Source organism: Bidens hawaiensis, unplaced genomic scaffold (genome assembly GCF_021521415.1).
Source record: "Bidens hawaiensis isolate Kalapana, Puna unplaced genomic scaffold, B.hawaiensis_p1.1 tig00027376_1, whole genome shotgun sequence".
NCBI classification, from domain to species: Eukaryota; Viridiplantae; Streptophyta; class Magnoliopsida; order Asterales; family Asteraceae; genus Bidens; species Bidens hawaiensis.
Window position 1 is genome coordinate 202,669 of NW_027494439.1, and position 21,780 is coordinate 224,448.

General features: G+C 40.0%; 2 protein-coding genes and 1 pseudogene across 3 annotated transcripts; 1 reads left to right on the top strand and 2 right to left on the bottom strand.

The window, feature by feature from the left end:
• Positions 1–9,886: 9,886 nt before the first annotated feature.
• Positions 9,887–10,936, top strand: LOC143575420 (NAC domain-containing protein 90 pseudogene; annotated as a pseudogene). Its single transcript, XR_013142753.1, has 3 exons — positions 9,887–10,084; positions 10,265–10,560; positions 10,772–10,936. The product of XR_013142753.1 is annotated as an NAC domain-containing protein 90 pseudogene (transcript).
• A 1,578-nt stretch (positions 10,937–12,514) lies between these two features.
• LOC143575430 (peroxidase 60-like) lies at positions 12,515–14,450 on the bottom strand. Its single transcript, XM_077059813.1, has 4 exons — positions 14,211–14,450; positions 13,948–14,127; positions 13,694–13,856; positions 12,515–13,019 (listed from the first exon to the last, which is right to left on the bottom strand). Exons 1-4 carry the CDS (start codon positions 14,448–14,450, stop codon positions 12,583–12,585), a joined length of 1,020 nt encoding a protein of 339 aa, XP_076915928.1. The 3' UTR covers positions 12,515–12,582.
• A 2,084-nt stretch (positions 14,451–16,534) lies between these two features.
• Positions 16,535–18,115, bottom strand: LOC143575431 (peroxidase 60-like). The gene is made up of 4 exons (XM_077059814.1): positions 17,788–18,115; positions 17,300–17,479; positions 17,039–17,201; positions 16,535–16,971 (listed from the first exon to the last, which is right to left on the bottom strand). Exons 1-4 carry the CDS (start codon positions 18,010–18,012, stop codon positions 16,535–16,537), a joined length of 1,005 nt encoding a protein of 334 aa, XP_076915929.1. The 5' UTR covers positions 18,013–18,115.
• Between the last annotated feature and the right edge of the window lie 3,665 nt (positions 18,116–21,780).

The window sequence follows — 21,780 nt, forward strand, 5'->3', positions numbered from 1 at the left end:
AACCTCTGCTGGAATTCCTCTAATTCTGTCATCTTCTGATGAGGAATCCGCAGACGGTCCTTTCTTGACGCGGAAGAAGAAGGCTGCTGGCGGAAAGGGCAAGGCAAAGGTTGCCTCCACCGCCGATCAGGGGAACCGGTCAAACTCGGAGACCGAGAGCGAGGAGGCGGCGGGGAACCCAGGTGGTGTTGAGACCACTGCTCCGGAGGCTGAGACGACTGTCACCTCCGAGCAGCCCAGGACGACGACGGTGACCGGTATGAAGAGGCCGGCTCCATCGGGTTCGTCCCCGCCTATTCGCACCTTTAGGCTCAAGAAAACCCGTAAGTATAATCTTCCTTTACTTTAACTGCATAGCTTTCCACCATTATACTCATATCTTCTTTGTGCAGGCGTGGATGCTACCGCATTCCAGGGTGGAGCGGGGAGGAGCACCTCCGGACCCATGACGGTAGGCTTGGTCAACCTACCTGAGGCGATGACCCAGGCGACTGCGCCTGCTTCAGTTATTGGTTCAGTTGCTCACCCGGTTGAGCTAACTGTTCCAACTGTGACGACGTCCCCGCCGGCTGTCAGTGCCATATTCACTGATTCCTTCACTGAGCCGGTGATGAGTGCTTCTGTAGATTCTTCCACAGCCGCGGCCGCGGTCGTGAGTTCACCTCCGGTGAGTTCACCTCCGCTGGTTTCAACCACGGCGGCCTCCGCTATGCCTCCTCCGGCGCCGGCGACTACGGCCGGTCCTTCAGGTATGTCCGGGGTTGGGGCGTCAAGCCAATCTCTGCCTCCTTCCCATCTGCCTGATCTCTTGGATGGATATCCGTTAGGTTCGGGTGATGGGTTTGGCGGCTACAGGCCTGTCGTCGACCCTACAGGTGCGTAGGGTTATTTTGGCCTTTTATTATTTATATATATATTTTTTTTTTCTTATCATCTTTTCCTAACTGCTTTTTGCTTTTGCAGTGTCGAATTCCAATGAAGTGTATGTTCCACGATGGAACATCCGCCGAGGAACAACCCTTCGGACGCCTGTAGAATGCGTCGAGTGGGCGCGCCACGCCGCCCCACGGGGGGCGCTGGGGGAAGCAATGTTAAGCTACCAGGAGGGTAGGTTGACAAATGAGCTCCGGATTCTCCTAGCCCGGATGCAGCCGCGCGTCGAGCTGCTTTGTCGTGAAAACGACAAGTTATAGGCATCTCGGATCCAAGAAGTAGCTCAGGCGCGGGCTGTCCGAGAGGAGAACAGGAGGCTCTCCGCTGTTGCTGCGGAGAAGGAGAAGGCCTTCAAGGCCCTTGAGGTTGAAGTTCAGGCCCGTCTCGAGGCCCGTTCCAAGGCTGCCCAAGCTGTTAACGAACAGCTTCGGCTGGCTAAGGAAACTGCACGGAACGCAACTGAGAGGGCCACCAAGGCTGAAGCTGTTGCTGAGCCTCTACGCCTCGAGAATGAGGAACTTAAAGCCAAATTAGAGAGGCTCCAACAGGCTTATGATGCCTTGGCCCTGGAAGACGCCAAGAAGCTCCAAGAGATCTTAGACCAGAGGGGCGTGCTTGACCATACTGAGCGTAAGCTTAAGGGCGTCGAAGAGGCTGCGGCTAAAGAAGTGTTGCTTGCCAACCTTAACAAAAGTGAAGCCGAACGCGCCCGTAACCAAGCTCAAGCTGCCCTCCAGGAGGCTCTGGTTACCAAGGAATGGCTTCTACGAGAAGCGTTGTCGCAGGTAAGCTTAGCTTCATAATGTCTTCACGCTTTTCTTTATACTTAGAAAAGGTTTTAATACTTGTATTTTGTTTTGTAGGTTGTGCATCGAGTCTTCACGGACACATCATATGACGATGCCATGAGCGCAGCCCTCAACGCTTCTCATGAGGATGGGGAAAAGGCCGGCTTCCTGCTTGGTCTAGGGTTCGTTGAGAAGGGCATCCCGCCTTCCAACTTCCCTTTATATGATGTGGATACTGAAGCTGTATATGACCAAGCAGTGAACCAGTATGCCGCCTTCCCGCATTCGGTGGTGGAGAAGGTGAACGAAGTTGCTGCTGCTGATGATGGGCTAACCATTTTTAAGACCTTCCTTGAACCGCCACAGCCAACTGATGGTGCGGGTACAAGTGGGTTTGGAGGGAGTGGTCCTGAAGCTTGAACCTTTAGATCCCTTCCCACTGTTAGGATAGGTTTACATTGTATAGATTTATATTCTTGTAGGCGGGTAGATACCCGGCCATTCTTGTAATACTTGAATTATTATGGAATATAAATCTATGTGCGGGTAGGACCGCTACTTTCAGTGGATGACTTGCTTTATAAACGTTATATGACTTGCTCATGCATACTTTAGTTTAAATTAGCAACTTTCCAAGTGTTCTGAATAAGTTAACCTTTGAATGTGGTAGATAATAGGTTGAAGTTTTGCTTCCTCCTTCGTGATTGTGCGGGTAAGACCGTCACGTGAACTTAGTAGGATGGCTAAACTTTACCTATATCTGACCTGCGTGGAGGTTTTCCTCATCTTCTCCTTAGAAATTTTCTAAGTGTTTAGAATAAGTTAACCTTTGAACGTGGTGGATAATAGGTTGAAGTTTTGCTTCCTCCTTTGTGATTGTGCGGGTAAGACCGTCACTTGCACTTAGTAGGATGGCTAAACTTTACCTATATCTCACCTGCGTGGATGTTTTCCTCATCTTTTCGTTAGAAATTTTCTAAGTGTTTTATAAGTTAACCGTTCGACGCGCGGTTGTCAATAGGTTAGTTCAGTTTCCTCTATCATGATTTGTGCGGTTAGGACCTGCACTTTCATTTAGTGGGATCACCAAACTTTACCTATAACTGACCTGCGTGAAGGTTGTCTTCATCTGTTTCTTGTGTTTACGCGGGTTTTGCCGCCGTCCACACGCAACGATTTCTTTACACTTATTTATGCGGTGAAAACCGGCATCAGTGTTTTGAATAAATTAACCGTTCGACGCGCGGTTGTCAATAGGTTAGTTCGGTTTCCTCGATCATGATTTGTGCGGCTAAGACCGGCACTTTCATTTAGTGGGATGACCAAACTTTACCTATGACTGACCTGCGTGAAGGTTTGCCGTTTTTTGTGTTTATGCGGGTTTTGCCGCCTTCCACACGCAACGACTTCTTTCCCCACTTATGTATGCGGTGAAGACCGGCATATCAGTGTGGAAAGTTCATAAGTATAAATGTAAGACCATCAGCGTCAATGTGATAAGGAGAATCATTTCCATTAGAAGTGGCTCTGGGCCTTTTCTTTTACAAGTTTGGAATTGATCTACATGCAGACTGTATAATTGAGCTCCATTCCATGTTCTTGGGAGTGTCATCGAGCCTTTCGAGCCGATATGCACTTGGTTTGGAATCTCGTTGTTTACGCAGTATGTAGTCTCCGATATTGAAGCTGCAGTTTTATTCGCGTTTTCCCCAACTGGGGTTCTACACGCATTAGCCTGCTCAGCGTTCATTACGCCACGAGGTGCGTGAGCGTCCCATCTCTGACAAATGCTTCGACGATGTCCTTCAAGTCTATGCATTCTTCGGTGTTGTGGCCTTTTGTCCTGTGGAAGTCACAGTATTTGCTCTGATCAGCATTGTGACGCTCTCGGATTATTGGAGCCTTTGGCCATGGGAGCCTCTCGGTGTCGAATATCTCGGTGACGCTTTTGGTAAGTGGCGTCCATCTGGAGTTACGGTACGACGACCGCATGTTATCCTTTCCGCGTATCCCAGGTTGCGAGCCGGATGAGGTGTCAAAGTTTACCCTTGACTGCCAAATGCCTAGTACATTGTTTTCTCTTGTTTAGTCGGGCGGTAAGGACATTGTTTTCTCTTGTTTTCTGGGTGTAGAGGTTTGTGCTTTGGGGAAGATCTCTACCCAGTTGCTTTTCCGTTTCCGCGAAGCGTTTAGCTGCTGTCATGATGGCATCCCATGTGGATGGCATGCCATCTTTACCCGTTAAGGTGCGGATGAGCTCTGGGTCTTTTGTGCCCTGGATGAAAGCAGCGCGAACAAGATCTTCGCTAATATTACCCAGACTTAGCTTCTTTGAGTTGAAGCGAGTGATGAAGTCTAGCAAAGATTCATCTTCCTCTCGAATGCAATTGAGGATTGTCCATTGCTCTTCGGTATACTTTCTTTGTTGGCTGAAGTGTTGGCTAAACTTCTGTTGGAAGTCTGCCCAATCGTAGATGTGGTGGACCGGTAGACGGTCGAACCACGCTCTGGCTGCTCCAACCAGCGTCATCTGGAACATATAACACCACGTGGGTTCCGTCCAGTTGCTGACGGTTGCCCCCGCTATGAATCTGTTCAAATGATCGTCTGGGTCAGATATACCATCATATGTGCCGATGTTTGACATCTGTTTGACACTTCTTGGGGCGATTGCTTCCGCAATGTCCCTTGCAAACTTGGAGGTTCCCGCATTTGCAGCGGTTGGTCTGAAGGTTTTAGAGAAGTCACTTGGGTTTCCACCCGCATTTTTTTGGTTTGAAGGTTTCTCCAAAATTCCTCGGTTGGAAGTCCGTTTCCTTACGCTTCCCTTTCGCCCTATGGCGAGGGTTTGCGTCTGTGTCGGATTCCCCCGAATCATCGTCCAAGTACTCGCACTCATTGCTCATGTTGAGCTGTTGAGTGCTTCAGAATTCGTCAGCCTGTTGGAGTGAACGCAAGCGTTCATCCAACTCAGCTTGGAATTCCCTTTGACGTTTTTCCGCCCACGCTTTAACTTGTTCAAGTGTTTGGCGGGGGGGCCTCGTCTGTTGTCTTTCCACCTGGGTATCAATGAATACCAGGGGAGGATTGTTTACTGCACTTGCCCCGGTTCGGGTAACCGGGGTAGTGTTCGTAAAATTTACTGCACTTGCCCCGACTTGGGTAACCGGGGTAGTGTTCGTAAAATGTGTGTATTCGCCGGTGTTCCCCCCAGTAGCTGGGGTTGTGGTTACCGGGGTTTCTTGGTCATTCGCTGGCTTTGGCAACGGAGTAACCTTAACCATCTTTTCGGAGGTTTTGAAAAAACTGAATAAATTAGTTCTAGCTTTTATGCACGGATGGCGCCAATGAAGAAACACTAATCGACCCCGGGCAGATTACGGATAATCTGGGGGTTAAATAGATGTTTCCCACGAGGGGTTAGATCCGGCGAAGATGGTTCTTCTGATAACCTGCAAAACAGACACCGTGAGCTCATCACTGAGAAGGGGGGGTACCTCCTTGTGACCACCCTCCGGCGTGAGAATCAGACTAGATTGCTCTTGAATATAAGTGTATATTAAGAGAATGACTAGAACATATATCAGGTAATATATCAAGATATGAGATATGAGATAAGATGATACCATTCCAAGGTGTTGGAGTATTTATAGCCGAAAGTAGGTTTCCAAGCAGGTACAGCCGGCTGAATAGTGTTCCTGTTCTGCCAACTGTGGGCTACGCACATGCCATGCTGGTGGTTGGTGGGTAGGCAGCGGCTGATAGTGACCAGGCCGGCTGTGTACTATTCCTGTTCCACCAGCTGCAGGCCATGCACGTCCTCCGACAGGTTGGTGAGTAGGCAGCGGCTAATAGTGACATACAGTACAAGAGCGTGCTGCTCGTCATACTGTTGTCAGTGAGCTGTCGTATCTTTGGTCAGATCTTTTGTCCATACCTCGTCAGGTACAGTACAAAAGACCCTCCAGTATCGTACGGACTGGCTTAATTGGGCGGGAGTTTTCCCGGCTTTGTGCGGGAGTGTTCCCGGCTTGCTCACTCCTTCTTCAGGTGACATTACTGAATTATTTAAGAGTTAAGTGCCTTGTGCGTGTAGCCTTGCTGCGCGTGTAGCCTTGCTGCGCATGTAGCATTCCCTGATGGCTTGTATCCGCAGCTGCGGGAACAGGCGGAGTACTTCACCATTGGGAGGCTTTTCCTGCGGGAACAGCTTGCGTACTGCGCGTAAGGACGTCACGTCTCTGAGCATGGTGGGTCCTGCGGGCCCAGTTGGTTTCTGCGCAGACGTCCCTCTTCAAGGGGTTGCGAGTTTAGCCTTTGCGCAGACGTCCCTGTTGAAGGTGAGTCTTGCGGGTTCAACTGCGCAGACGTCCCTCTTTGAGGTGAGTCTTGCGGGTCCAACTGGGCTCTGCTGGGACCTACCTCTTCAATCTGCCAAGGGATCGAGGCGAGGAAAAGGCTTAGTACTAGCTGGGGATGCTGGGATATTATCTTATACTATGTCTGGATAAAGTATATATGGTGAAGAAATCCACAAATTATTCGTCAACCACATGAACATCATTTGTAATCTTGTCCTTGTGTTGAAAATTTAGAGCACGTTATAAGTAATGAATTTTGTTCATGGCATTTGGTACTTGGCGTTTTGGAAGAGGACAATTGGAGGAACACGTCAATGAGTAGGTAGATAGAAAATAGACACGTGATAAATTTAGTGAGTTACTAAAACTAGATATTTATATATGTGGATTTCATTCCATGTTGATTTCACGGATTTCATTCCATCTATGATATACATGGGAGAGAATTTCTAAAATAATCCATTTTATGAGAGAGAAACATATTTTGATTTAAAATTCAAAATTTTTTTCAAAATAATCAATTGAAAACTCATGTAGGCGATATACATTTGGAATCATGTAGATGAATTTCGCTATCCACTAATTTTCTGCACGTGTTAGTAGTCTAACCACACTCGATATTTTTGTAACTAAATTCATCTTTTCCGTTAGTTTTGGTATCAAAAACGTCTCCACAAAAACCATCTCCTCCGTGATTTTTGAACATGTTTTCATCTCCTACGTGAGTTTTCCAAAAATCTTGAAAATCGTATTTTTTTAAAATTCATTTGACCAGAGGAATTTCATCTTTGGAGACGATATTCGAGCAAACTTAGTGTTTTCAACTTGGTGATTCATTCATGGTTTGCTTCAAGATCTTTAAGCACTAGCCTCATGTACTCATTCGCCCAAATACTACTAACTAATTCATCTTTATAATTTGATCAATATCTTAAATGTTCTTGGATCTCGGATGAAAATATTAGTTCATCTTTTAATTTTGTGTACAAATCACAGTTACAGTTGATGAATCCATTGATGAGATTTGAACATGGGCTTTCAAGATCGTATTAATAGATTGGATTTCAATGTTATCAATCCAAAAATAAAATATTAGAAGACCAAATCTAAAATAATCGGACCTATATGGATGTTTGCTTGAAATCGTCTCCAAAGATGAAATTCACATGAAATTCGTCTAGTTAGATGAATTTAAAAAAAACATGATTTTTAAGATTTTTGGAAAACTCACGGAGGAGATGATAACAGATTCAAACATCATGGAGGAGATGGTTTTCGAGGAGCCGTTTTTGACACCAAAACAAATGGGAAAGATTAATTTGGTTTCAAAAATATTGAGTGGGATCATACTACTAACACGTGCCAGAAAATTAGTGGATAGTGAAATCCATCGGTGGGAATCCAGCCGTATGGCCTACGTGAGTTCCAATGGATCATTTTGGGATTTTTTTTAAATTTTGGATCAAAATGAATTTCTCTCTCCTAAAATGGATTATTTTGGAAATTTTCTTTATACTTGTTAAGTGTAAACACTTAATTGGTAAGGTAGCCGTTGTGTTCTCATAATCCACTATCTAAGATAGCAAATAACCTAAAAACACTTGAAAATTTAATCAACTACCTAAAAATTAATGAAAGTTTAGTCACCTACCTAAAATTACTTTTTTTTTTCTATAGCGTCACCTAGTCCAGAAAAAAATAATCAAATAATGGATGGTAAAATATTTTCAAGAGTTGTGGTAGTTGGTGGTTGATGGCTCGATGCGTTGAAATCTTCAACCCTAACCCGTCCATATATTTTGTGTTATGTCGTGTGAAATCCATTTAAAATTGTGTTGTGTTTCATATCGATCAGTTTAATGTTAGTTTGTGAATGAGTAATAAATTAATAGCGATTTTATAACAATTTATACTGTTAATTACGCCAACTAAGATGAAACTATTGCAATGGTATGGTTTAATTTTGTTAATTCGCCTCTTATTCCCAATTTCAAACTTGGGCTTATACATTTAAATGTTACAGCCAAAAATTTAATATTTATTTTAAACAAAATAAGCCAACCAAAATTGGTCTCAAATTATAATTCTTAATTTAATTGAAACAAGGCTAGTGATTTAGGCAAAAACAACACCTTGGACTTGTTTACTACTTTGCTGAAAACATGACATTGTTTTGTTTATATTAAAGTGTACAAAATGCATGCCAAAAGCATTTAATTTAGATTTCTAGACTACAAGTTAATTAAGTCGTTTACAAAGGTTCGTCCTCAGTACGCACATGACCCTGTTCCGGTAATATCGCCTTGCACTACTAGAAAACTGGGCATTTGCAACCGCCGTTTCGGTCGCAAGTCGGTCGCATATGCTCTTTTGCGACCGAATTGCGACCGGCTTCAATGGTTGGTTATACCCTGGTCGGGAAATACTTTGCGACCATTTTTTGCGACCGAAAATATTGTTGCGACCGGTTTTGTGACTAGAGTTTCAGTTACAAATTTGGTGACCGAACTTGCAACCGAATATTTTTTGCAACCAGTTTTGTTACCGAACCATTAGTGACTGAACTTGCGACCGCAATTTTTCACAACCAGTTTTCTGACCGAACATTTTACGACCAATTTTGCGACTGAACTGTTAGCGACTGCAAGTGAACTTTTTGTTACCGAACTGTTTATCGATCAAAATTGCAACCAAACCAATTTGCAACTGATTTTGTGACCGAGTTCTTTGCAATCGATTGCAACCGAATTCTGGTATAAAATTGTGAGCCATTATTTCGGTTAAAACATTCTCCAGAATTAAAATAATAAATTTTTTTTCATATTTCAATAACATGAGCAAATGGTAAGGCTGAGGGGTGTGGAGCGCTAGGAAGGGCGCAAGAGGCCAGACGCTCGCGCCCCGGGGCGCGAGCACCACACCACCGAGGCGCGATAGGGGCGCGAGAGGGGCGCGAGAGCGGAAAACGAGGCAGGCGCCAGGGTGCTAGCGGCTGAGAATGGCGTGAAGTTTTCTTGGAAAGCGTGAATAGAGCCGTTGGGGGGGGTGATTAATTAAAAAAAAAAACGTTTTTTTTTCCTATATATAATAACAAACCCATATCAAACCCATATCAAACCTATATCAAACCCGATTTTGTTTCCCTGTATTAAACATATATCAAACCCAAACCAATATCACATACCAATATCACATACCACACCCAAAACCCGAAATCACCCCATCTTCCAAACCTTTTTATATATTAATGTGTTTTTTTAATTAATGTGTGTTTTTTTAAATAATTTCTTGTTTTTTTAATAATACGTTTTTATAATACATTTATAAAAAAATAAAAAAATAAACCGCTCGCGCCCCCTCTCGCGCCCCTCCACACCATGGCCCGGGGCGCTATCACCACTACCAACACCCATCTTATCAAGTTTCTCTCTCTGCCACACGTCACAATATTATTGGCTGGCGCCCCCACTCACGCCCCCTCTCGCGCCCCCCACACCCCTCAGCCTAATACAAATTTACAAAATTATACTGATTTATAATCTAACCAAACATTAAGTAAAATGACAGATTCATCTAAACAAACATATGTATAATAAGAAAGACTATATACAAAAAGATCACATGCTTAATTATTTAAAGGAACTAAATAAAAAGGCTGACTGGTTCAATAAAACAAGGCAAAGTAGTGGACATGGTAGCATGAAGGTCTGGTCATGACTTGTTCAAGACCTTCTGTCTTTGTCCCATTTTTCCAATTTCACTCGGCAACTGTCTCATTCAACAACGCTATATAAATACACACTTTTACGATTAATTCACCAACACCAACAATGGCGGAACAAGATCCCCACCTGAACTCACTCGTCTACCGATTCTACCCAACCGAAGAAGAACTCATCTCGTTCTACCTTTCAAACAAGCTCCAAAATCACAGGACACATGATATCCACCACGTAATCCCCGACGTCAACGTCTACGAACACAATCCTTGTCAACTTCCAAGTAAGATTCAATGGCAATATTGGATTCTTAACACCACTTTATATTGGAACGTATAATCAGGGCCCACATGCGCTTATTAGGTTAACTAGGAAACCATAATTAACCTGATAAGCCCATGGGCCAAATACGTTCTAACAAGTTTGGGTTTACGGATCATAGTGTTAGTGTTTTTGCGTGTAGGGTTAGCTGGAGAGTTATGCAGACGGGACACTGAGCAATGGTTCTTTTTTGTGCCGAGACAAGAAAGGGAAGAGCAAGGAAGACGGTCTAGCCGGACCACAGCCTCTGGCTACTGGAAAGCGACTGGTTCGCCAACGTATGTCTACTCGTCGGATAACAAAGTAATCGGAGTGAAGAAAACGATGGTGTTTTATGAAGGGAAGTCTCGTAGAGTGAAGAAAACCAAATGGAAAATGAACGAGTATCGAGCGATTAAAGAAGAGGTTGATGGTACCAACGGTGTCCCCGTTAGAAAGGTGCTACATGTGCTCATTAATTTTAATTAAATCCATGAAAATATTATTTCACTTAACACAAAGTAACATATATTTGTCCAAAAGGTGGCTGAAAACTTATGATAATAAGAAAACAGAACTGTTAATACACCAAGTATTCGTATGAATATTTCATTAGAAAACAGAAAGGGAATGGTTTTAACTAAAATCCTTTACAAATTACCTTTTGTAGCTACGCCACGAGTTGAGCTTATGCAGAGTTTATGTGGTATCCGGAACAACACGAGCTTTCGATAGAAGACCTTTCGGGATAGGGCCAATAGAGATGGTCAGACCCGAAGGGAGTAGGGGTCATGCGCCGTCTTCAGGAAACATCAATCCAACAAACATACTATGAGCACTTTCAATTACACATGTAGCTAGGTCCTATCCGTACTATGAAATTGAGACTCGTGACCAAAGGAGAGGGGAAACATTTTGCTGGTTGAATTTTTAATTATTAATTAGTAATATAAAAATTAAAAATAAGCGACCAAAGTTGTTGGTGTTGATGTTGCCTTAAATTAATTAAATATATGTGGTAGTGCTAACCGTACCGTGGTTATAATATCATGTCTCTAATATTTGAAATGGTCCATAATGCATATAATGATGGAAAGAGATATATAAGGCAAATTGTCATGTTTCGAGGTAGACTTGGAGTAGAATTGGGACGTGAGTGAGAATATATTATTTTTAAATAATGAATTAATACGGGCCAACTTATAAAAAGAATATTAGTTGTAAGAAGACGTAAGCTATTGCGTTGATTTAATTTACCTTACATGTAAATAGTCAAAAAGTTGAACACGTGCGCGGACATACATGTATTTGTTGTTAGAATATTAGTATACACTCATGAAAATTATGAGTCTTGAGTTGTAATTATATGGTCAACCATATAGAGATTTTCGCTTTACCATTATGAATTATTGAAAAGTAGGGCTGTGCAACGGTTTGGAACTGCGATAACTGAACCGGAACCGTTAAATGCTAAATATAAGAACCGGAACCGAACCGCATTTTAACGGTTTCGGTTCGGTTCGGAACCGATTTAAACGGTTCTTGTGTAAACGGTTATTGCTAGAACCGGTCTTTAATTAAAATTCTAAATATGAACATTGGAAGGTGAAAGAAACAAGCGACATCCCATAAAATAAAGCATTATCATATCAACATATTATATTTTAATGAAGGGGATTAAGAATAGATTAGAATGGCTCAAAATATTTTAGAAAACAATTATTTTTTAAAACATATTTAGGGTCGTAGAAGATGATTATCGTTTATGATATCGTAAGAGATTAAATGTAACCGGAAAAGTGAGAACGTGGATGGTTGCTCGTACGTGGAAGTATGAAAGCCAACTAAATAAATTGGATTTTAAATATAATCTTCAAATTTCAAACCTAACCTGGTTCTAGCGGTTCTATAGTTGGAACCGTGGGTTCTAACCGGAACCGAACCGGGAACCATTTTCATCCAAATTTAAGAACCGGAACTGGATCTGAAATACAATAATACAGTTCGAATCTAGCGGTTCAGTTCCGGTTCTCCAGTTCTCACGGTTTGGAACCGCGAATTGCTCACCCCTATGAAAAAGTGATGTTTAGTGCAACTGATGATAAAATCAGTTGACCATATAATTAACATCGGGCTCGATCAAATCTCTAGGTAGATATTTACATTAACGAAGTTTTGACAAAAACGCAAGGAGGGACACCGAAACACAATTATGTAAATCACAAATTACAAATATCAATATACAAAAACATATTTAAACATTTATAACGCTCACTTAAGTCTAACTGTCTAAGTAACACTAATAACATATTCCAAAAATCTTCTAGTTAATTAAAACCTTTGCAAAAGTTGCAAAAACACATTACTGGAAACAAATCAAATATGCATTATTAAGGATATGCCAATGACGACAATTCACACCATCAGATAAAAATGACCAACAATAAAATTAAAGAAATCAACTTGCAGTTCTTTTACCAATCAATTAATTAAAGAAGTCAAAGTTAGCGGGTTAACGGCTCGGCATGATTTCCTTATCTCTCCTTGTTTTCCTGTGAGAACTTGGATGGCACCCATCTTAACCATGGCTTGACCGAACTTTGTGGTGAAATCAGAAGAACGAGAAATGGCTGCAACCGTGGACTTGGTCAAACTGTCCAACGCCAAGTCTTGATCGAATTTAAGAACTCCCCTATGCAACATAATCTGGCTGTAGAAAGATTTGTCAACAACTGCAGAGCTAAAAGGATTTTGATCCAAATTTGCAGTGCGATCAACAGTTGCATTCTGAGCACAAGTACGCCTCAATGAGCTTAACAACGCTAAATCCATGGTCGGGTCTGGTTTTCCAGTGTTCTTAAAGTTGTAAAGACGATCTTTAATTAAAGAACAGTGAGCAACACCGATTGTGTGACCACCTATAAAAACAAATATTAAGAAAGAAGTTATGCGAATTTATTGTAAAAGATTCAAATTCATTTTCATATTCATGGCTCATTTTGGAACGTAACAATTTGAATGCATTTTTATCTCAAACTGTCAAAAAAATATTAGCTAAGATGAAAACATGGAAACGTATAAAGTAATCTCTTAGTTTTAACTATTTGTTTGTCATCTTATTTAAACATTTATATTATTGTTATAATAATAGGGAGGCATTCCAATGCAAACAAAAAAATGTTGATAACTGCTATAACCGCATAATAAAATTGTAATTTTACTTTTCATGTGATACAGAAGCTAGGTAAATAAGCACCTAATAATTAATATCACTATCTCATTGAATCAGCAACACACTAGGTACAAGTGATTTATACGGCTATCACAGATTTCAAAATAATATGTTTCTAAAAAGAATGAGTCTGTTTTTTAATATAGCAAAGCATTTAGTATGTAAAAAGCTTAAGCTAGTTGGGTAATAAAGTGATTGCGAGAGATCATAACCTGAAACTGATCATTTTAAGATGTGTAAAAATTTAATTCGTTTTCACTCAACTTGTTTTGTTGAGTTACGAAATTCGCCCACCCGACCATATCCTTAAACAACCTCTAGCAATAAGTATAGAAGAAAAGGTCTAATATTGTGAATTACCAAGAAGATAGACCATGTCCGTGGCACTGAGTCCTTTTTGGGCAAAAGTTTTAATCGCACTCGACACCGATGCAGTTGGAGGTGGGAGAATTCTAGTATTTTGTGCAAGAGACACTGTGCCATCCCTTCTTCCTGTTTGGACACTGTATCTGCCTCCACCATTCTGCATTAATCATATGTTTTTAAAATTTAAAATACAGTTAACTATACACTTCTAATAAGATCAAATTAATGCATTTAAAATGGCAGCTTACGAATGAAACAACATCTCTTGTAGCCATAACAATTATATCCGCACAAGAAACCACTCCCGGGCACACCTTCTCAACAGCAGATTTTGCAGCATCAATGACATCATAACCTCTAACACTTAAGTTTGGAGGTGCGGTTTTCTCAGAGTTAGGCCCGTCCAGTAGAATCGACGCGTCACACCCCTTTTGATTCATGCAAAGATAGAATGATTAGTTATTGTTTTCTTAAATTAATTTGCATTCATGAAAATGAAAAAGAAACCTACATTGACAAAGCAATCATGAAATTGCATTCGAATTAGAGCAGGAGCAATGGTTCGGTCTTTGAGGAACTTGGAGTACACCGTGTTTCTTACGATGGCTTCAACATCTGAAGCTTGACACTTGCCATTGTAGAACCCATACTGGAGCCCTCCATAGCCGTAAGAACCGTAGCATTGGCTAGCAAAGTTCAAAAGGACGAACCCAATTGCTATTGCTACTGCTTTAGTATTTGCCATGGCCATTTTGTTATGCAAATATGTATTGTACTTGAACTGGAGTGAATAAGAAGAAATGAGTGTTTAGTATTTATAAGGATGAGAGGGGAATATTAGTGCTTGAATAATAAATATGGCTTTCACGTTGTGTGTAGTGGGCGGACAATCTAATTTTGTTAAATATGTTCAATACTAACATGGTTTATTAAATTCCACTTGCTGATGGGAGCCAAGGGGCCAATATACTTAGATTGACAACGACAGGGCTCAAGTCATTGTATAGGAACCATATGTCTTTTGGCCTACCGGTATTGGTGTCTCCTCTATTCTAACTGATGAGGGTTTGTAAAGAGTACTAGATGTGATCGATAATTGATTTGTATATGTAATATTAATAACATATTCCAACACGAACATCACGACAGTTCATTACAAAGGATGCAATGGTTCACATGTTATCCGAAATACTTAAAGGCTCAATACTTCACAAGAACCGACATTAGTAATGTATATAGACTTAGGTTACTAATGGTGCAACATAAATAACTAGCTTATAATGATAATACTCCTGTCATAAGCTAGATATCCCCAACTCCAATCATGTTCTTGATTCTATTGAAATCTTTGGGCTAAATGCCTTGATGAAGATGTCTGGCATTTGATTAATGTTTTACATAATAGAACTTCAAATTCACCATTAGAAATTTATTCCTCTATGAAGTGATATTTGAGTTTAATATATTTGCTAATTGGTCATGCTACGGTATACTGGATTCTTGGATAGGGCAATAGCAGACTTTTTATCAAAGTGAATAATAGTCGGTTTCCTTTGTGGATTGTAGAGTTCTGCTAGTATTCCTCTTATTTGAGAGCATTAAGTTTCTAGTGGAAATAGAAAGAGCTTCCAAACCCACAAGCTCTCCTTTATTCCCATCATTTCAATATAACCAGCTTTGATTGTTGGAAGTTTATGTTAAATCTTAGAAAAGTGAATCAAGAACATCAAAGACGATATTGCATAAACCTTACGTGACTTTTTTTTAATTAATAAGAAAGAAGAACATAATACATACTACTACCTAAAAATAAAACTTTTGATAGTTTATAGCACCCATAATTCTAATCATACTCAAACTAGAAAACATAATCAAACTAGATTTTTGTTTTATTTAATAATAAATAAAAGATAACTTTGACATCAAGTTATTCAACTTAGTCCATGACTTTAGATCTCCACCAAACCGTCCCTTAAGATCTTCTGTACCACCCTTGTACTTTTTTTTATTAACCATTCGGGTCATTCAAGTTGGTATTACATCAAGTTTTACGGTTTATTCTTGATTTTACAAGTGAAAGGATTTTTTTTTTTTTGGGTTCACTTGAAAACTTTAAGGTCAAAGGTAAATATAGGTGTTTTAGATAACAGCATCAGAAGACAAAAATATATCATATCGTCTTAAAGATTTGGCTTGATTAGATTTTGTTTGGTAAGAATTAACCTAGCTAGGAGAGTAGTTTCCTTATTAAATTAGAGGTCTTGTAAGTTGAGTTAACTTGTTTAGGAAGGATTGTATTTAGTATAAATATAGGTTCTAGGGTTCATTGTAAAGTTTGGTTTTGTTAAAATATATTCTTAGAGTCGTGTCTTGAGTTTAGTCCCCCAATTATGGTGTGTTCTTGTGTTGATATTACGATTCAGACGAACTATTGGTATTTGGTATCAAAACTTAGGTGAAGCTCATACCCAAGAGAGAAGTCGAAGTTCAGACGAACAACAGGGATAAACAAAACCGTCTGTCAACCTGTGAAAGATTTTTTAAGTTTGAAGAACTTAACGTAACCACATTAAAAAAAAAATAGCTTACGGCTAAAAATGAATGGTCTAAATTCCCTACACCAACAAGAACAAAGTATTGAGTTTTATTGACCGTGATAATATATGTTCCAATACTTACTTACAATCAAACACTCCCAAACTCACAAAGCATACCTCAAAAGAGAGAAAAAAATATATATATGGTTAAAGAAACGTCAATCAAAAAACTTCACACCATTAGATACAAGTCAATGTATGTGAAAAGAAAACTTTAAAACCTCTTTGAAAATTTTAATTAGACTTTCAAAGGAATCAAGTTTTGCGGGTTGATGGCTCGGCATGATTTCCTTATCTCCCCTTGTGTTCCTGTGAGAACTTGGATCGCACCCATCTTAACCATGGCTTGAGCAAATTTGGTGTTGAAATCAGAAGAAGCAGCAACGGCTGCAACCTTTGACTTGGTCAAACCGTCCAATGCCAATTCTTGATCAATTTGAAGAACTCCTCGACGCAACATAATCTGATTGTAGAAAGATTTGTCTATCACTTTAGAGCTTAAAGGATTTTGATCCAAGTTTACGGTGCGATCAACAGTTGCATTTTGAGCACACGTCTTTCTCAGTGATGCTAAGAGAGTCGAATCCATTGTCGGGTCTGGTTTACCTGTGTTTTGAAAGTTGTAAAGACGGTCTTGAAATAAAGAACAATGAGCAACTCCGACTGTGTGGCCACCTAGACCAAAAAAAATGCACGCGTTAAACACAAATTTAAATCATATCAACAAAACTTAGTGAATTACCAAGAAGATAGATCATATCAGTTGGGGTGAGTCCTTTGCGAGCAAAAGCTCGAATTGCACTTGACACCGATACAGAAGGAGGTGGGAGGGTTTGTGTATCTCGTGCACGAGATACACGTCCATCCCTCCTTCCTGTTTGGACACTATATCTACGTCCACCACTCTGCATAATTAATTTCCATGATTTTACAAGTTAATTTATGCATAAGCAAAGTCAACTAGAAAGCATAGATTGGATCCGGTGTATTTATTACTACTTACAAAGGAAATAACATCTCTTGTAGCCATAACGATTATATCAGCACAAGAAACGACTCCTGGGCACACTTTCTCCACTGCGGCTTTGGCATCATCAATGACATTGTAGCCTCTCACACTTAAATTTGGTGGTGCGGTTTTCTCAGAGTTAGATCCGTCTAGTAGAATCGATGCATCACATCCCTTTTGGAACATGCAAAGTTGATATGATTAATTAGGTTTTACTTTATTTATCGATCTATATTCTTTTTGTTAAACATGAGAACCCGTTATCATCGAAAAACTCATGAACCCCGTAATACCCTCCTAACCAGCGGGATCAAATAGATTGTAGTTAGAGCCTAAAACCTCTCCAAAAGAAGATCAGACGCTTACCACTGTAACACTCCTTTAAAGTTATAGGTTTCAGAAATGTATAAGCAATTATGCATGTAAAATCGTGTAAATTACGACTAGTGCATGTGTCATGCATGAAAATGGAAGAAACTTACATTCACGAAGCAATCATGGAACTGCATACGAATGAGAGCGGGTGCGATAGTTCTGTCTCTGAGGAACTTGGAGTAGACTGTTCTTCTTACAATGTCTTCAACATCTGAAGTTCGACACTTGCCATTATAGAACCCAAACTGAAGGGCGCCATAGCAGTGGCCAGTTAGGTTCAAGATGATGAACCCAACTGCTAATGCAATTGCTTTACTGCTAGCCATGGCCATTTATTATGTAAGTTCTTAATTGAACTTGAATATGAGGAAGAAGAAATGACTGTATGGTATTTATAAGGATGAGATTATTGCAGGAATTTTTAATGGCTTGCACGATGGGCGTGTTCTGGTATTGGAGAAATTAAGAAAAGACGTGTGGGCAACATTGTTTCCTTGGGGGTCCTTTTTCTTTTTATCACTTATTTTACTACTTGATGACATACAATTAGTAACATATTTTTATATCAAATTAAACATAAAATAATTATCTTTAAAGATGGAGAATTCATTAAGTGGTAATATACACAAGATGAAAATATTGATCGATGAACACGAAGAATAATAATTAATGACCAAGATCGAGGAAATACGCGAGGGAATTAGTCAACGAATGACATCATGACTAAAGTTCCAGAGTTAGATACAAGTGAAAACATAAAAATCATGGATACACCATAGAAAAACATTAGGGAAAATCATCAAAAGTACCATTTTGACCTATGTGTATAACAAAATAGCTTTGACTTTTTTTATTTATAAAAATATCACTTGACTTTTTTTTTCATTTTTCCTTGCCAACTTCTACATAATACAACGTGCTGCACCGATGTAACATATTTCTATGCTATATGTTTTTTACTGACACAGAAAAAAACAGATCTGATCTGATGTGTCAAATAAAAATTTATTGCGTCAAGGTTGAAAGATCTTTGAAATACTAGTTTGTCAGGAAATTTTGAAATTAAGTTAAAGCTATTTTGTGAAGTTAAAATGGCCATTTTGATATTTTTTTTAAATATTAGAGGGTTGGTAAAACTCAAACAAGGTAATAAGATACCAAACTAAAAATCATTAGATGTAATTTTTTAATTCTTAAAATCATGAAATCAAAGGACGTGTATTAATAAACATATGGTATATATATACATAGGGTGGAGTTATAATAAGAAGTGGAGTGTGTCTAAAAAGTGTAGGAAGTAATCAGGTGCGTTAGATTTGATGATCTGATAGTCTAGATGAAAAGTGTGTTTTTTAGGCGCTGTGTTTATTTTAATACTTGTTTTATAATACTTCATGAGGCATATTCGTCCAGTGTGTTATAATTTTTAAACACAAGACCAAGAATATCAAGAACAATAACAAACTATTTTGAACAAAAACACAATAAACATCATACTAATGCATCAACTTTAAACACTCCACGACACGTTATTCCTCTTTGGTATTTCATCAAACAGTTAGCGTGCAACACATTATGTTAAACATGATGAACAAAAACACAATAAACATCATACTAATACATCAAACACTCCACGACACGTTATTTCTCTTCGGCATTTCATCAAACATTTGGCGTGCAACCTCCACCGACAGCCAAATCAATCGACTCCATGGTTTCCGGCACCAACCCGATCCGGCAATCGGCCAAAATAACCCGATCCGGTACAAACAACCTTTTCCGACAACTCCATGGTTTCCGGCGCCCCCACCTTTTCAGGCGACTCCATGGTTTTCGGCGCCCCTACCTCCGTTCCCATGTCGACCAGCCACTGCTACCAACCATGTCGACCACCGCCACCCAGTCACCAACCCGATCTGGCACCAACAACCTTGCCACCGCTACCAAACCCTTCAACCCAATTAACTCATAAATCAATAAGTAAGCAGCAGATGTCACAGCCCCCGATCCCTATACCCCGGGAGGGGAGTCGCGAACGTTGAGTGGTGGTATCGATGTTTATTAAAATAATTTGCAGCAGAATATTTAATCAGAACCGTAGTTAGAAAAATTAATCAGAGTTATAAAAAACACCATAATTCTTATTTCACAAACTGGGATAAAAATCCATTTTTATACAAATATAAGTTTTATAGGGATACACCCCAATTTACAAAACATGTTTTTTTATTCTGGTGACAAGCCACTTATTTAAGCTGGAAGCCCGCAGGCATCATTCCATTGCCTCTAACAAGTCACCTGAAACATGTTTAAAAATATTTGATCAGCAGGAAATACTAGTGAATACATTCATTTATGAATGACACGTTTTACAGTTACAGCATTAAGATGTTTTTACATCTGCCTTCTTACAAATTACCGAAAGGTACTTGTCACCCGACCGTATCTGTGAATGTGGTCATATTACTTATTGGCTAACACTTGTCCAATAAGTAACGTGTAATAGCCCAGTAGGCAAGCCTTGTATACAAAACCCCACAATACCAGTAGTAACCATTGATGTTCGGTTTATTTGTACATATTTATTTGGGTTAACGTATTTGTTTTACTCGTTTATTTTAGGAACTTTGGTACTTCATACATGTTTATTGTGTTTCAGGTCACAGGTACTTAACACGCTTAATTTGGACCTGTATGAGCATGGAATGAAGACCCGGGATGTCCAGCACGCTTATCGAGGCAGTTAAACGAAGTTGCTGAGAAAAGAGGCCCATCGCGTAGCGCGATGGGTGTTGAAGGTGTGGCATCGTGCTACGCGATGCCCTGTAAGTTCCTGCGTTGACTTTGGTCCATCGCGTAGCGCGATTGACCAGGAGAGGAGGCCATCGCGCTACGCGATGGTCCCTAGAATCGTGAAAGTTAGGGTTTGTTTTATATTACGTTCTTGACGACCCTAGACGGCATTCTTCACCTTCCAGGGCGATTTCCAGAGCAGAAGAGCAAGTCCCGATCATCCCCAATCATCTCTAAGTGTCCTACATGGCCTACCAGATCATAACCGAGGCCCGAGAGATGCCGATGCGCGGCTAGTTTCTTCGAGTCATACCCGGGATATAGAGTATTGTATCTTTCAGTTTTTCTCATGTATTTAGAATGAATTGATTGTAATGATCTTTGATTAATCTATGAGTATTGACGTCTAGTATTATTGTGCACTCAGTCGGTTTAGGTTTATTTCGATCAGAACGATTATTGTGCCAGTTGCTATGATAATTGCTTATAGGATTGTTTTGACTAGTTGAATGTGATGAAGCATACGCTTTCCCTTAGTTGAGTCACACTGGCAGGGATTGTTTGATAACCAGTGCCGTGTGTTAGTAAGCGTTGATGCCTAAGGTTTGTCTAGCTAGTCAATCAGTGATTGTTAATCTGTTAAGTTGCATGAGTTTGCTGTTAGGTTAATTACTTGGATTCCCGGGTGTGATTTGTCTTTGTTAATTGATTGAACAAGTGATTACTTGCTTGCTTGTTATATCATATAAACCGTTTGCTAGTGTGATCAGCACTTTAATTGAATTACTTCATAAGTTTAGAAATTGATTTCACTTCACACTGACCACATACTCCTGGTGGATACGATACCTGACTTACCCTAGCTTCTTAGGTTAATTAGGTTTTTGCATGACTCAAACGACGGTCATCAACCATCCCGTAAGTCTACAGAGACTTAATCACTGTAATGTATTTAAAATCGTTTGAAAATATTTGAACTATCTGTCATGAGTTTAATAGATTTAGAAAAGCATCATGACAGCTTTGGAAAATCAGTTGTCTCACGCAAATGTGAGTTGTGCAAAAACTCGAATGTCTCACCTTACAAGTTTATATTTAACAAGCCTTCTGATGTTAAGCACCTAGATTAAGCACAATGTAGTATATCTCTATTAGTATAAACCCATAATCATAATGATAATCACGAGACATGAAACTTTAAACGATGGCACAAGGTCATACCTTGATTAGGTAGAGCTTTTGGATTCGTGTTATAAAAGTTCCTTTCAATCGGAGAGGTACCGTTACAACTACTCGGGTATAATACT